This window comes from Miniopterus schreibersii (assembly GCF_964146895.1).
Source record: "Miniopterus schreibersii genome assembly, chromosome: 13".
Classification (NCBI taxonomy): Eukaryota; Metazoa; Chordata; class Mammalia; order Chiroptera; family Miniopteridae; genus Miniopterus; species Miniopterus schreibersii.
This window is the reverse complement of record NC_138113.1, coordinates 54,391,594-54,409,067: the sequence shown is the minus strand read 5'-3', so window position 1 is coordinate 54,409,067 and position 17,474 is coordinate 54,391,594. Positions and strand designations below refer to the sequence as shown.

Genomic DNA, 17,474 nt, shown 5'->3' with positions numbered 1-17,474 from the left:
GAGAGGCACATGTGGCCTCACAATGTGATTGTGAAGAGAACTCTTCTCATTGGAGGTGTCAGTCTGGCAAACTTTTAAAAATCAATCACATTATTTTGTATTATTTCCATGTGTGTTAAAATGTAATCCAAATTATTCTCTCACTTGAATTATAGGTTTCCCCTGCTATCCGAAAGCAGAGGTTTCTATGAAACCTTTCATAAGCCGAAATGGTGTAAAGTAGAGAAACAATTATGGGAAAATCCAGGGAAAATTTTTTAAGTATTCCCAGAGCCAAAATTCAACACAAGCATAGTGTCTTTATTTTGTTCATCATGATCAAACTGCTTAACTACGTCCAGTTTTACGCTAAAACTTAACACCCTTATGAGTTCTCTTAGAGTTTTCTGATACTCTAGGGCACGGCTTGCTAATGGATACACAAAACCGATGGAGATAAGGCCCAGATGTTCCCAGACTCAGCTCAGAGCTCTGGGCTGGAGGCTGAGGTGCTGTGCTGAGTGTGGTTCTGGGGACAGAGCTCAGCGAAGCCATTCTCGCTGCTGAGGTGCCCCGCCTTTGTAACAGCTTCTGCAGAACAAACTCTGAGCTCTGTTTTAGGTTTTTTCACCTGTTTCTGTAAAAGCAAAAATCCTCTTTGGGTTTTTTTTTGGTTACTGAAAATAGGTGCTAATGTAGGTCTTTTGTGAAGCCAAGTGGCATGATGTGAACTTACAAAAAGCAAAGGACACCTGTAATATAGTGTGACAAAGCATTTCATATGATTTGGGGCTCAGATTTAACCTGAAAATTCAAGTGAACATAAGAACAAGATTGAAATTACAATAAAATATTTTGGGTATTTCATGTCTATAGTATAAAGATTTTTTTTTAGTATTTTTACCATTGTTTTCTTCCTTTCACAGACTGAGACAACACTTGGATTCAGTTCATACCAACAGAAAAGGTAAAGAAGCAATATATATATTTTACAGTATATAAAATTCTGTTGATTTAGTAAAGTACTAGCACACTTTCGGTTCCTTCTGGGGGATTCCTGCAATGTTCCCCATCTCTTCCCCATACTTTTTTGATGAAGATGGAAAAGCGTATTGTAAACCACATTATATCATGTATTTCAAGTATTTTGTGTATGGAAAACCGGGTTTAAATCTGAATTTGCATGTGATTGGGTAGCATTCCTCCACTGTCATATATGAAGAGCTTTTATTCATAGCTGAAACTTCCTGGCTTTGTCAGAGGATCAACTTTGTAACTCCCTAGTGACTTCTCTTGTGGCTCTCGATGCCTTTTATGGACTGACCTCAGTATCACCAGAAGTCATTCTGTCTGCCGGCCCCTAGAGGGGAAACTGGGATTCTCTGTGACTACAGGGAGGCTATTTTACCCTCAGGTATTATGAGACTAATAAGTTCACACATGTGAATTTGAAGATGCCTTTCACACCTCCAAATTCTTTGGTATTTTGGTAGCTTCTCACGTCTGTTATGGAGACAGTATAAAGAATGATACTGCCTGATTTCCTTTCCTATCCAGTGAGGGCCTGCAGCTGGTTTCTGGATGGCAAGGAGAGCTTTCTGTGAGTTAGAGATCCTTGATGCTAAAGTACATCCAGGACTATCCTCATACTAGTGAAATTCACATGGCATCAACAGAAAATTTTGAGACAGAAGTAGCAAATATTCAGATTAAGAGTAGACAGCTAAAAACTTTACTTCATAAATATGTGTAACAGTGAAACTTCTTCAGTAATCACTGTTTTTGCTCTTTAATACCTGCAGTTCAGTGTCCCTACTTCCTTATTGCTCTGTCCTTCTCCCTAATGTTATATCTGCCTCTTGGGACCTGACCTGCTCATGAACCCTGCCCAAAGCACATGCCCACTGCCAACAGTAAGGCATAGCCCTCTCTGCTACTATGATTCTAAATCGTAATGCCACCTTCCGTTCTTCACCCCTCCCCAAATCCTTTTGACTGCAGTGGATTGTTTCCAGACCACTGGGAGTCTATCATGATGCCACCTTGGCTGGACCATCTAAGAACCCTAGAGCTCTCTGGCCCATCTGGAGCAAAATTAGCATTGAGAAGAGCACACCTGCTATCTGGTGCTTCTTCCTCAATCCTTTACTCCGGCAGTTAGGAGATGAGTTGTGGAATTATGCTGGATGACATTTATGAAAATGATCATGTTCATCATGATCAAGATCTGGGCTTTGAGTTATTTTCCTGGTATAATGTAGAATTTACATGAATACATGATTGTACTCTGATCTCACATTCTGCTTACCTGTTATCTACACCTTTCTAATGAACTACCCCAAAACTTACTGGCATAAAACAATCATCTTACTATGCTGTCAGATTCTGTAGGGCAGGAATTTAGGCAGAGCACAGCAGAGACCGCTTGCCTCTGCTCCATGGTGATTGGGGCCTCAGCTGGGGATACTCCAGACCTGGGAATGACTCAGTGGCTGGGAGGTGGAGATGTGATTGCTCTCATGTTGATGCTAGCTTGTTACCTGGGACCTCAGCTGAGCTGTCACCTAGAACACCTACATGTGGGCCCCTCTGTGTGGTCTTTTCACAAAGGTTTGGACTTCTTTACAGCATGATGGCTGGATTCCAAGAGTGAACATCCCAAAGAGAACCAGTGGAAGCTGGATCACCTTCTATGACCTATCTTCATGTAGTGTTACTTCTGTCATATGCTCTTGGGTACATAGTTTGGCATGGATTTAAGGCCTTGGGGGGTGGGGACAGAGACTTCCACCTATTGAAAGCAAGAATATTGGAGAATTTGTAGATATATTTTAAAACCATCGTACTTTTATTTTCTCACCAAGACCGTGAGTTGAATTAACATTAGGTTCAAACTGGTATGCAATAATACCCTATGGGTATGGACTGGATTAGGCAGTAAATGTGTTTAGTCAGCACAGGCTACAACAGAATACCACACAGACTAGGCAGCTAAGCAGCAGGCATTTCTCACAGTTCTGGAGGTTCGGAGTTCAAGATCAAGTTTACAGCAGATTTCTCTCCCCAGTAGGGCTCTCTTCTTGGCTTGCAGAGGTCTGCCTTTTCTTTGTATGGCAAAAAGAGAGAGAGAGGAAGCAAGGTTTCTGGTTCCTCTTCTTTTAAGGGCCTCACCATAATGACCTCATCTAAACCTAATTACCTCCCAAAAGCCTCATCTCCAAATGCCATCACATTGGGGGTTGGGCTTCAACATGGATTTTAGGAGGATACAATTGAGTCCATAGCAATATACAAGTTTAAATTTAGATTTTAGCCTCATACCAACCAACTAAAAACTAACGAGCTGGCCCTGGCTGGCATAGCTCAGTGGTTAGAGCATCAGCCCACACACCAAAGGGTTGTGGGTTCGCTCCCCAGCCTGGGTGAGGGCTCATGTTGGGAGGCAACCAATCAATGTATCTCTCTCACACCGATGTTTCTCTTTCTTTCTCCCCCTTCCCTCCCTTCCACTCTCTCTAAAAATCAATGGAAAACAGACCTAAAGAACTGTATTTATAAATTACGTTTAATAAGTCATTTATTTAAAACATGTGACATAGAGCAAATATAGTCTCTGTATTTACCTAGTAGTAATGATCAGAACATAGCTTCCACACTGGAAGAATTTAGCAGTTCTTTTTATATATGGCTCAGTGCTGCGCAGTCAAACAGTGCCTGAGCTCTCATTTAAACACAAATTTTAATGAAACTATACATGTGAAATGAAAGTATAAAATTAAAATATAATGCAATCATATAACAACAGAAATTGTAAATGTGTAGTTGTATCAACAGAAATTGTAATTTTTTTTTCCAGCGCAAATACAAACTTCTATAAAAGTGTCAGAGTCTGGGTTGAAAATTTCACTAAGATGAAAGTTAGCATATAATCAGAGATGATTCTAAATAGGAGACCCCAATAGATTGTCTTGTTGAGCCCCTTTGTTTGACACACGAAGAAGCTGAGACTCCCTAGAACCAAGGGATGTACCCAGGTTAGAGGGGCACAGGTTTAGTTAGAATTCATTATCTTCTTTTTTTTTTTTTTAATCCTCCCATGAGGAATTTGTTCATTGATTTTTAGAGAGAAGAAGCGGGGGGGGGGGGTGGTTGGAGAAAGAAACACCAGTGTGAGAAACCTGGATCAGTTGTGTCCTGTACGCGCCTGACCAGGGATCAACGACAGCCTAGGTATGTGCCCTTACGGGGAATGGAACCCACAACCTTTTTGGTGTACAGGACAATGCTCCAACCAACTGAGCCACCTGGCCAGGGCAGAATTCATTCTCTTCTGATTGCCAGCCCAGTATGGCATTCTCTTTGACTATTCTTATATCAAATATGGAATCCTTTAGTATTCACTGTATTTTCTCTTCTAGCCAGTATTCCTAGAAGAGGAATATAGAGAATTAGTAGGAATTAGAGGGGGAAAGGCAATGAAAGACGAGTAGGGATGCCAATGGAGGCATGTGGAAGGAAAGTTGTCATGACTTGAGAGTATGTTGCTTTTGTATCATACAACTTTACTGAATTTGTGTATTAGGACAAACAATATTGGGGGGTAGCTTTTAGGATTTTATATGTATAAAATCATGTCATCCAGAAATAAAGACAATTTCACTTTCCAATTCTTTTGCCCTTTGTTTCTTTTGCTTGCCTGAATGCTCTGGTTGGAACTTATAGTGTTATGTTCAGTAGGAATGGTGAGAGTGGGCACCCTTGTCTTGTTCTGATCTTAGAGGAAAACTTCGAACCTTTCATCTTTGAGTATGATGTTAGCTGTGTGCTTGTCATGTATGTCCTTTATTATGTTTAGGTATGGTCTTTCTATACCCAGTTTGTTGTGTTTATCATGAATGGATATTGAATATTGTCAAATTCATGTTCCTACATCTATTGAGATGGATAGTATGTTTATTTTTTATCCTATTAATGTGATGTATCACATGTATTGATATGCATATATAGAACCATTTTTGCATCCTAGGAATAAATCCCTCTTGATTGTGGTGTATGATCCTTTTAATGTGCCCTTGAATTTGTTTTTTTGTATCTATATCCATCAAGAATATTGGCTTGTAGGTGTTTTTTCTTGTAGTGTTCTTATCTGGCTTTGGTATCAGGGTAATGCTGCCTCCCTCCTCTTCAATATTTTTTAGAAATGTTTGAGAAGGATTGGCATTTACTCTTTACATGTTCAATAAGATTCACTAGAGAAACCATCTGGTCTTGCACTTTTTTTTCATCAGAGGTTTTTGTCTCACTTGTTATTTGTCTGTTTAGATTTTCTATTTATGATTCAGTTTTGGTAAGTGGTATATTTCTAGGAATTTACCCATTTCTTCTAGGTTTTCCAATTTGTTGGCATATATTTATTCATAGTAGTCTCTTATAATCCTTTGTATTTCTGTGGTATCCAATTCTAATGTTTCCTCTTACATGTATAATTTTTATTTTTGGCTCTTCTTTTTTTTTCTTGGTGAGTCTAGCTAAAGGTTTGTCAGTTTTGTTTATCCTGTCAAGGACCAACATTTAGTTTTATTAACCTTTCTTTATTATTTTCCTGTACTCTGTTTCATTTCTTTCTGCTCTAATCTTTCTTCCATTGGCTGACTGTGGGCTTAGTTTGTTATTTTACTAGTTCCTTGCTGTATAAAGTTACTTTGCTTACTTGTGATCTGCCTTTTTTCTTGATGTATGCCTTTATTGCTCTAAACTTTACTCTTAGAACTGCTTTCTTTTATCACATAAGTTTTGATGTGTTGTATTTTCATTTTGAATCTAGATACTGTTTCATTTCCCTTTTGTTTTCTTCTTCAATCCATTAGTTGTTCAGGAGTGTGTTGTTTAATTTCCATGTACTTGTGAGTTTTCCAGTTTTTCTCCTGTTAGAGTCTACTTTTTATACCATTATGGTTAGAAAAGATACTTGATATAATTTCAATCTTCTTAAATTTGCTAAGACTTGTTTTGTGTCCTAACATACGATCTGTCCTAGAATGTTGCTTGTGTACTTGAGAAGAATATGTATTCTGCTGTTGTTGAATGAAATGTTCTGTAATACTTCTCTTAGCTCTCTGGTCTGTAGTATTGTTCATTTCCACTGCTTCCTTATTGATTCTCTGTCAGGATGATCTATACATTGTTGATAGTGGAGTATTAAGTCTCCAGCTATAATTGTGTTTCTGTTTATTTCTTTTTTTAGTTACGTTGATATTAGCTTGAAATATTTAGGTAACCTGATGTTGGGGTACATAAATATTTATAATTTTTATGTCATATTGATAAATTGACCCCTTTTTCATTATATAATGACATTATTTGCCTCTTTTGACTGGGTTTAGCTTAAAGTCTGTTTTGTCTAATATAAGTATAGCTATTCCTGCTTTATTTTAGTTATCATTTTGTTGAAATATTTCTTTCTATCCTGTCATTCTCAATCTATGTGTGTCTTTAAAGCTAAAGTTAGTCTCCTGTAGGCAGAGTATCTTCAGATCTTTTTTCTTTTTTCATTCATTCAGCCATTCTCTGTCTTTTGATTAGAGAATTTAATCCATTTTTGTTTAATGATTGATAAAGTAAGGACTTACTATTGTCTTTTTTCTTTTTATTCAGAAATACTGTGTGTATTTTGTTTTTATTTATCTTTATTGTTGAAAGTACTACAGGTGTCCCATGTTTTTTCCTCGTTGACCCCCTCCACTTCAGTCCCACCCCCTCCCCAGGCCTTCACCCCATTATTGTCTGTGTCTATGGGTTATGCATATATGCATATAACTTCTTTGGTTAATCTCTTCCCACCTCCCAACCCCCTTCCCTCTTCGTTCTGAAATACGTCAATCTGTTGCATGCCTCAGTGTCTCTGAGTCTATTTTGTCAGATTATTTTGATTATTAGCTGCTTCTTAAAGAAGAACCTTCAGCATTTCATGTAATACTGCTTTGATGGTGATGAACTCCTTTAGCTTTTTCTTCTCTGTGAAGGTCTTTATCTCACCTTCAGTTCTAAATGATAACTTTGCTGGGTAGAGTAATCTTGGTTGTAGGTTCTTGCTTTTCATCACTTTGAATATTTCTTGCCACTCCCTTCTGGCCTGAAAGATTTCTGTTGAGAAATCAGCTGACAGTCATATGAGTGCTCCCTTGTAGGTAACTAACTGCTTTTCTCTTGTTGCTTTTAAGACTCTCTCTTTGTCTTTAACCTTTGGCATTTTAATTATGTTGTGTCTTGGTGTGGGCTTCTTTGGGTTCACCTTGTTTGGGACTCTCTGTGCTTCCTGGACTTATAAGTCTATTTCTTTCCCCAGGTAGGGTAAGTTTTCTGTCATTATTTTTTCAAATAGGTTTTCAGTGTCTTGCTCTCTTTTTTCTCCTTCTGCTGTCCCCATAATGTGAATGTTGGGCCACTTGAAGTTGTCCCAGAGATACATCTTCATATTTCTGGATTGTGTGGTTTTTTTTGCTTCCTCATATTCCAAATTGCTGATTTGATTCTCAATGTCCTTGACTCTACTGTTGATTCCCTGTAAATTATTCTTCATTTCAGTTCATGTACCCTTCACTTTTGATTGGGATTTTATTATGTCATTGATGATCTCGCTAGTTTCCTTAATAGTCTTGCTAAGATCCTTGAGCATCCTTATAACCATTATTTGGAACTCTGTTTCTAGTAGCTGCTTGGCTCCATTTCATTTAGTTCTTTTTCTGGAGATTTCTCTTGTTTTCTCATTTGTGACATGTTTCCTTGCCTCCACATTTTGGCTACTTCCTGGTGTTTGTTTCTAGGTATTAGGTAGAGCTGCTGTGCCTCCTGGAATTTGTACAGTGGTTTTGTGTGGTAGGTGTCTTGTAGGGCCCAGTGGCTCAGCTTTCCCAGTCACCTGAGCTGGGCCTTCTAGGTGTTCCCCTATGTGTGCTGTGTGCCCTCTCCTGTTGTACTTGAGCCTTGGTTGCTGTTGGCCACTGGGAGGAATTGACCCCCAGGCCAATCAGCTGTGAGGACCAGCTGCAACTATAGCCAAAGAGCTGGTGTGCTGGAGACACCCCTATGGAGCAGGATTTACTTCAGTGGAGCTTTGGTGATCACCGAGTCCATCCATTGAGTGTGTCACTCATGGATGTAGTAGGGTTATAATCCAGCATGGTTGAAGCTGACCACTAGATGCACTGTCTCTGGGGCCTCCCAGGAGGTGCAAAGTCAGCCTCTGCCTGTGTCATGCCCAGGAACACCCAGCATGAGCTACACAGCAAACTGTATATAACTGCTACTTGTGCTAGGCTTGGAGGTGTCCAGGAGAGGCCAAACTATGAACCAATGCAGTTTGTTCCTAGTTCCAGGCCTGGGGCCACTTATTTAGAGGTATGGGGCATGCTGAGGCCAGCTGCTGCTTGTTTGAGAGATTCTAGGAAAGTCCTAAGCATGAAGCTAGAGACGCCACTTGCTTAGAGAAGCTCCTGGAAATGGCTTGGATGAGCTTGCAAGTAGAGAAGGTCGGGTCTCTGGGAATCACCAGGGCAGGGCAAAAGGTGTGAGTCCGGTTGCTGGAGATTCAGAGAATGGCGCCTGCCTGTGGGCTCTGTGGGAGGAAGGCTTTCCAAAGGAGCAGTGGTGTCTGCCAGTTTTTCTATCTGGGATAAAGCTGCACCTCCAGCTCTGGTCCTGATTCCAGGCAAGTTAGTTCCTCCCTGAATGTCCCAGGTTCTTTTCAAGCTGCTGCCCAGCACTGGAGCTCACAGGGAGGGCGTCTGAGGAACTCCGTGTACTGGCTCTTCAAGAGGAGCTGCCTGGACTGGTGCAGCCACTATAGAAAGCAGTATGGAGTTTCCTCAAAAAGTTAAAAATTGACCTGCCATTTGACCCAGTGATCCCAGTTCTAGGAATATATCCTAAGGAGCCCCAAACGCCAATCACAAAGAACTTATGCACCCTTATGTTCATAGCAGTGCAATTCACAATAGCTAAGATTTGGAAACAGCCCAAGTGCCCATCAGTAGATGAGTGGATAAAAAAGCTGTGGCACATTTACACCATGGAATACTATACAGTTGTAAAGAAGAAGGACCTTTTAGCCTTTGGCACAGCATGGAGGGAACTAGAAAGTATTATGCTAAGTGAAATAAGCCAGTCAGAGAAAGACAAGTACCACATGATCTCACTTATATGTGGAATATAATAAACAAAATAAACTGATGAACAAAGTGGATTCAGAGACATAGAAGCATGGAACAAACTGAGGGATCTCGGAGGGAAGGCGTGGAGGGGGGTGTGGATGGGGAGAGATTAATCGAAGAACTTATATGTTTATAAGCATAACTCATGGACACAGACATTGATATGGGGAAAGCCTGGGGGTGGAATGGATGTGGAGTGGAGGGGATCAGTGAGGTTAAAAAGGGGACTTCTATAATAGTCTCAACAACAATAACAAAAATAATTTTAAAAAAAAAAAAGGGAGGAGCTCTCTGGGACTCCAGCAGCCTCCAAGTCCCTCAGCCACAATCCTCGCTCGTTTTTACAGCTCAAAGTTGTGGGGAATTCTCTTCCCAGCATCTGAACCCTGGGCTGTGGGGACCTAATGTGTGGCTGGGACCCCTCCCTTCACCGGGAAACCACCTAGACATCACTCCCGGTTTTAAACCTCAGCACCTGGGTATGGGACTACGATCTCATCTCTGCAATTTAGCCCGGATTCTGCCCGGCATCTCTGCCCCTTCTACCAGTCTTGATGCTTCTTCAGTTCCCTAGCTGTAGGACTTCTGTTCAGCTAGATTTCAGGAGATTCTGTATGATGGTTGTTCTGTATTTTAGTTGTAATTTTGATGTGGTTGTGGGAGGCGGTGGGTACCGCAGTGACCTATGCCTCCATCTTGTTGTCACTTCATTTTTTTTTTCATTTTTTTTTTTTTTAATATATCTTTATTAATTTCAGAGCGAGGAAGGGAGAGGGAGAGAGAAATAGAAACGTCAATGATGAGAGAACCATTGATCGGCTGCAGCCTGCAACCCAGGCATGTGCCCTGACTGGGAATCGAACCCTGATCACCTGGATCCTAGGTTGACGCTCAACCACTGAGCCACGCCCAGCTGGGCCATTTTTTTTTTTTTAATTTATCTTTATTGTTGAAAGTTTTACAGATATCCCCCCTTTTCCCCTCTACATTGTTCCCCCCAGCCTTCACCACACTATTGTCTGTGTCCATGGGTTATTCTTATATGCATATAAGTTCTTTGATTAATTTATCCCCACCCCCACCTCCACCCTTCCCACTGTGATTCATCAGTCTGTTCCATGCTTCTATGTCTCTGTATCTATTTTGTTCTTCAGTCTGTTTTGTTTATTAGATTCCGCAAATGAGTGAGATCATGTAAAACTGAATCAGGAAGAATCAAAAAACCTGAATAGGCTAATGACAACTGATTAAATCAAAGCAGTAATAAAAACTCGCAGCAAACAAAAGCCCTGGTATGGGTGGCTTCACAGGGGAGCTTTCTAATTCTTTAAGTTGTAGGGTTAGATAGTTTTTACTAAAAGTTTTTAGTTTTGAGGTAGGCCAGCAGTGCTATGAAGTTCCCTCTTAGGACTGCTTTCGCTGTGTCCCATAGATACGAGGTTGTGTGTTCATTTTCATTTGTTTCCAGGAAGTGTTTGATTTCTTTCTTGATCTTATTGGTAACCCATTCATTGTTTAATAACATGTTATTTCTCCTCCATGTGTTTGAATGTTTTTGAGTGTTTTTCCTGTAATTGATTTCTAATTTCATGCCCTTGTGATCTGAGATGCTTGATATGATTTCAGTCTTCTTGAACTTGTAGAGACTTGTTTTGTCCTAACATGTGGTCTATCTTTGAGGATGACCCATGTGCACTTGAAAGGAATGTATATTCTGCAGTTTTGTGGTGAAATGTTCTATAAATGTCAATTAAGTCCATCTGACCTAGTGTGTCATTTAGTCACTGTTTCTGTGTTGACTTTTTGTTTGGAAGATCTATCCAGTGAAGTCAGTGGGGTGTTCAAGTCCACAACTATGACTGTATTGCTGTTGATCTCTCCCTTAAAGTCCTTAAGGTTATTATTGATAGGTCCTTACTTATTACCATTTTAATTCTTTATGCCTGTGTTTCTCTCTCTGTTTCTTCTTACTATTACAGCAGTCCCTTTACCATTTCTTGCAATGCTTCTATTTCTACTTCTAATTACAACAGTCCCTTTGACATTTCCTGCAGTGCTGATTTGGTGGTGATAAACTCCTTTAGCCTTTTTTTGTCTGGAAAGCTTTTTATTTCACCATCTGTTTTGAATGATAGCTTACTGGACAAAGTAGTCTTGGTTTCAGATCCTTGTTTTGCATTACCTTAAATACTTCATGCCATTCCCTTCTGGCCTATAGAGTTTCCTGATGAGAAGTCAGCTGACAGCCTTATGGGAACTCCTTTGTAGGTAACAGACTGCTTTTCTCTAGCTGCCTTTAATATTCTCTGTCTTGAATTTTTAGCATTTTAATTATGATGTGTCTGGGCATGGGCCTCTCTGGATTCTTCTTCCTTGGGACGCTCTGTGCCTCCTGAATTTGTGACTTTTTCCTTGACCAGGTTAGGGAAGTTTTCTGCCATTATTTTTTCAAACAAATTCTCTATTCATTGCTTATTCTCTTCCCCTTCTGGCACTCTTATAATGCAAATATTGTTACATTTCATGCTGTCCCACAGCTCCCTTAGACTGTCCTCCTGTTTTTTAATTGTTTTTTCTTTTTGGATCTCTGATTTTTTTCTACCCTGTCTTTTAATTCACTGACCCAAACCTCAGCTTCCTCTAATTCCTTCCTATTCATTCCTTCCAATGTATTTTTTATTTCTGCTATGTCATTCTTAATTTCTTTCATAGTTTCCATATCTTTTTTCATGCTGTTTAGCATCCTTACAATCAGTATTCTGAACTCTGTATCTGATAGATTGCTTATCTCCATTTCATTTAGCTCTTTTTCTGAAAACTTCTTTTGTTCTTTCATATTGTGCTTTTTTGTCTCCCCATTTTGGCTGCCTGTTTGGGTTTGTTTCTGTGTGTTAGGTAGGCCTGCTAGGATTCTCAGTCTTTTTGGAGGGTCGCTGGCGCAGGCCAGTGTCAAACACTGTTTGTGACTGGCCCTGAGTACCCTGTTTGGAGCTATCAACAACCCATGGCTTGACGTCCTCTCTATTGGGGCTGGGTGTGATTGGACAGGACCAAGATGCACACCAAAGTCTTCTTTTCCAAGGCCCAGGTCCAGAAGCAGATCAGGCAAAGACTCAAAGTACTCAGGTCTGCCTTTCCTGCAGACTGATTAATCTGATTCTCTTAATGAGCCTCAGGCTTTAGAAACTCCTTGGGGTAGAATGAGAGGTTTTCCGGCAGGATAGAGCAGTTGCTTCCCTCCTTCAGGCAAAAGCTGCTTGGGAGGTAAATGTCTGCCTCTGCAGTATAGGGGAATGACTTAGCACAGGAATCCTGAGAGGTGCCCTCTGAGATCTCTCTCCAGAGCCCACAACCCTAGATTCTCCTCACACAGCTCCAGTCCACTCTGCGCTCCCTCTGCTGGAACCCAAGGTGAGTGACTGCATCGGAAACTTTGTGTGTTGGCATTTTAAGAGGGTGCCTGCATTTCCAGCCGACTCTCCCTGACAGACAGAAACCCCGCTGCTTTTCACAATCAGATGTTATGTGGTCACCTTTCTCAGTTCTGGTTCTCTTGGCTGGGAAGCTCATCCTGGGGTTTAGGCCCCAGAGTTCTCAGTGGGAATCCTCCACACCTGGGATATGCCTCTAGACCTTCAGCTGCTGCCTGTGGGAACCTAGGCAGCCCTCTTGTGCCTCTGCACTTCCTACCAGTCTCTCTGTGGTCTCCACTTTTCCTCCCTGGTTATGAGGGTGTTCTCCAGCTTGTCTTCAGTTGTAGTTGAGTATATTTTAGTTTTAATTCCCATTTTGGTCCAGGAGAGTGTCTGTGTAGCTTCCATTCAGCTGGTTGCCATCTTTAATCTCCACTATTTTCATTTTGTTAATATTTATCTTTTTGTAAATCCTTTTTCCTTACTTCTTACTTACCTACTGTCTTCCTTGATTTGATGACCCTTTGCGGTAGTATGGTTTGACTTTTTTATCATAATTTTTTTTGCAACTACTACAGGTTTTCCTTTTTTGGTTAACATGAGACTAACATAAAAACCACATTTTTAACATTCTATTTCAAGATTATAACTTAGCTTTCATAGCATACATAAACTTTACACTTTTGCTTCCCTCCCCACATTTTAATAATGTCAGATTTTATATATATTTTATATTGTGTAGTCAATAACAGGTTATTTTTAGTTATTTTAGTACTTTTTTTAACTTTTAAACTGGAGTTTTAAATGAATTAGCACCATAATCACAATATTAGAGAATCAACTCTGACTGTATATTTTCTATTACCAGTAAGTTTTACACGTAGCATTCATGTATTTAAATGTTTATTAGCATCCTTTTATTTCTGTTTAAAGAATTCCCTTTAGCATTGTTTTTAGAAAAGGTCTTATGAAAGTGAACTCCCTCAGTTTTTGTTTGTTGGGGAAGTCTTTATCTTATTTCTGAAAGACAGTTTTGTCGCATGTCGTATTGTTGATTGGCAGTTATTTTCCCTCCAATATTTTGAATATATTTTCCCATTGTCTTCTGGCCTGCAAAGTTTTATTTTTTAGAAATCCACGTATGGTCTTTTGGGGGTTCTCTTGTATTTGATGTGTATCTTTTCCCATGCTACTTTCAAAATTCTCTGTTTTTGATTTTTGTCAGTTTAATTATAATGTGTCTCAGTATAGCCTTTTTCAGATTCACCCTATTTGGGTTCATTTGCCCCTCATGAATCTTAATGTTCATTTCTCTCCCCATGTTTGTGAAGTTTTCATTCATTAGTCCTTAAAAATACTTTCTTTTTCCTTCTCTGCTCCTTTCGTGATTCCCATAGTATGTTTATTATTTTTCATCATGATATCCTGTAAGTTCCACATGCTTTCTTCATTTCTTTTGTTTTTCTTTTTGCTCTTCTGACTAGATAATTTTAAATTAAGTATCTTACAGTTCATTGATTCTTTCTTCTCCTTTGCCGAGTCTGTTGTTGAATTTCTCTGGAATTTCTTCATTGCATTGTATTTTTCAGCTCTTTGTTTGGTTCTTTTTTAGTAGTTTCTCTTTCTTTGTTGACCTCGTTTTGTTCATGCATTGTTTTCCTAATTTTGTTTAGTTGTCTGTATGTTCTTGTAGTTCACTAAACGTATTTGAGAGTATCATTCTTAATTGTTTGTCAAACATTTCAAAGATCTCTCTCTTTAGGGTCAATTATTGGAACTTTATTAGTTACCTTTGTTGGTGTCATGTTTACCTGGTTGTTCATAATCCTTTATTCCTTTCCTTGGTATCTACACATTAGTGTAAGTGGTCTTCTCTTTCAGACTTTATCGTCCACTTCAGCAAAAACAATCCATCACCACTCAGCTCAGCCTAGGGTGCTTGATGGGTTAACTGGTAGTATCTGGCCATAGGTAGGGTCTCAGTTTAGCCAAGTTCACTTTCTGAGCTCTCAGTTCATGGTTGCTGTTATCTGGGAAAAGTTAGATGAAACTACTGGCTTGCACCCTGGCTCGTGTGGCTCAGTTGGATAGGCATAATCCCATGCACTGAGGAGCTGCCGGTTGGATTTCTGTCCATGTGCACAGTAGGATGTCGCTCCAGAGTGCCCCTTCTTTCTGGTCAGTCTTCCTAGTTGGAAAGGTATGGGTACAATTCTCAGCAGTTTGTTGGACTATATTTGATTCCTTGCTCAGGTGAGACCAAAGAACAAGCTTCATATCTCTTACAGCTTAATTGCTGGAAACCCAAATCCAGCCGAGCTGCTCATCAAGCTCCCTGGCCAGATGGGTCAACCAGCTCAGTTCTGCAGATGGACTGAGCCACTGGCCTGGCTCTCTGCTAAAGTTCCACTATAAATGGAGCTATAGGATGAACTACAGAGTTTCCCAAGTATTTTGGTTAGGTCTCCTGATCAAGCAAGGTTGGAAGCTGTATTCGGCCCTATGTAGGCCTTTGAAAATGCTTCCCAGCCTAGGTAGGACCATAGAACAGTCTGCGGCTGCTATGGCTTATTAGTTGGGGACCCAAATCAGGCAGAATTGTCCGCTGATCTCCCTGGCCACTGGCTAGGATCTCTATGTGGGTATTGTTGGAAGGAGTAATGCAGTCTGCCAAGAACTAAGCATTGGTTGTCATAAGCCTCAGTCCCTTCTTTATCCAGTCTGATATCCGGTTGTCAGCCCCACAGATCTGCCCCCATAGGTTCCCACTGTTACTTCTTTGCAAAACACTGTAGAGGCTTTTTGTTACACTTAGAATAAAATCCAGACTCCTGCAAGGAGACCTGGCCTTTGTACCTCTCTGATCCCAGTTCCTTCCTCCTCCTTCTCCCCTGCACTCTGGCCACGTCAGCCTCCTGTTCCTCAACGTGCCAAGTGCATCCTACTCTTTCCCCAGATCTCCACCATTAGGGCTCAGCTCAAGTGCCCCTCCTCAGAGAGGCCTTCTCTGTTCCTACTGTGTGGGATTTGTCTTTATATGTCACACGTCATTCCCTGATAAGATCCACTTTTGTTGCCCCCACTGAATGTTAGCGCCATGAGAGCAGGCTCTTTGCTTTTGTTCTCATAGTCCCAGCACTAGACAGCCTGGGATTTGGTATATTTGTGTTGAATTTAAGGGATATGCACTTTTTTTACCCTGTTTGGCTACTTTAGACAGATATTTCCACTTGCAACTAGGGGAGTAGACTCTCAGTTCTGTGAAGAGAAAAAAACTGTATCGTAATCTCCTTTGTATATCTAGCATCCAATAAGTCAGTGTTTATATATAAATTATTGAGTTATACACATTTACTTTGTGCCTCATACTTTTCCCCGTGATTGGATTAAGATTTCATACAAGTTTGGGCTTCACACCGTTAATGAACTGATCAGTAGTATCTCTTGTTTCAAAGGAAGGGCAGAAATCAAGAGTGGATTCTGTACCTCCTGCTGCATGTAGCAGCTGTCTTGTGAGGAATTTTGCCTTCTTTATCTCAGCATCTTTAGTTTTGTGCTTTAGTACAATATAATCTTAACTTTGGGTGTCTTCATTCTTGTTTATATATGTCATCTTTTCTAGTCACCATATGTAGAGGAATTATCAAGGAGCACAGAGGATTTTCCTTAATTGGTAGGGCTAAAAAACACCTTTGGACTTTAGAGCTCTTAGCTTAATTATTCCACTCCTCAGACTATTTAATCTTTATAGAATTGAGTTAAAGCTAAGTTTCCAACATATTTTGTATGTTCTTGTCTATTTCTAATGTATTTTCTCTGCTTCTTGAATGAAATTACTGTACCATTTGAAGCTTGTGTTCTTGTCAATTGTGGTGATGCTGGCAATAGTCATCTCTCAGAGTGGGTTTTGTTCTTACATCATTTCTTAAAATGCAACAGAAAGATAAACATGGACTATTTAGAAACTTTAGTGGCTGACTGAATTTCTGACTTTCTTGGTATATAAACAGATGGCTGTAAATATGTGGGCTCCCCCTGTCCCATGTCATTTATACTTGGCATCACTCTTAGATCGTGGTGATGTCAAGGAGGTTTGCTATTTCGAAACCTATTCTAGTGGGAAGTACTAGTATCAAATGGGATAGTTAGAAATGATACTCAACTATTTAGGCCAAGATGTCATAGATCAAGTGTGTTCCAGACTCAGGTTACAAAGGTATTTCAGTTCTTAGAAATTCCTATCCCAAAATTAATTTTTGTTTAGTTCCTTTGCCATTTTAGTTATAATGTGATCATAGTTATTGTCTCTGTGTCTATTGTCTGCCAAGTATGTATAGTTGTATTATCTATTTATTGTTCATTGTACATGTATAAAAAAATCCAAGTGAGTATATTAAAGTATATTGTTATCTACTATATCAACTAAATAAATTTCAACATTCAATCTGTCTGAGCAGTTTCTGTTTTTTCATTACCTTTCAATAGGGAAATTACTCCTGTTTTGTTTGTTTTTGTAATTTTGTTAAAACACACATTTACTGATATTCTCTAATAAAGTAATACACGTTCCTAATAGAATATTAGACTTCACTTTTCTTAGAAAAGATACTTTCTTTTGACAAAATTTAAGTGTCTGAACTTTGGTTTGGGGAAATAGGTTATTTGAGGAACCGCTTCTTATGCTATTTCTTTTTTACTTACAGTATATCTCTGTATCGTGGTCACTGCAGACCTATACGATTTGAACCACCAATGCTGGATTTCCATGAACAGTAAGTTTAAAATGTTCAGACCATAGTTTTCCTTTAAACTATTGTATATACGTTGTTCATGCACTTGTCTTGCCTTTTGCCTGTGTTATCTGTATGAGAAA

General features: G+C 39.7%; 1 protein-coding gene across 1 annotated transcript in view; it reads left to right on the top strand.

Moving 5' to 3' along the window:
- TMEM131 (transmembrane protein 131) overlaps positions 1-17,474 on the top strand; it is a 181,294-nt gene that overhangs the window by 63,935 nt on the left and 99,885 nt on the right. Inside the window, exons 3-4 of the mRNA XM_081157292.1 lie at positions 906-946; positions 17,305-17,373. Of these exons, the coding sequence (XP_081013418.1) occupies positions 906-946; positions 17,305-17,373 (110 nt within the window). The remainder of the gene's footprint in view (positions 1-905; positions 947-17,304; positions 17,374-17,474) is intronic.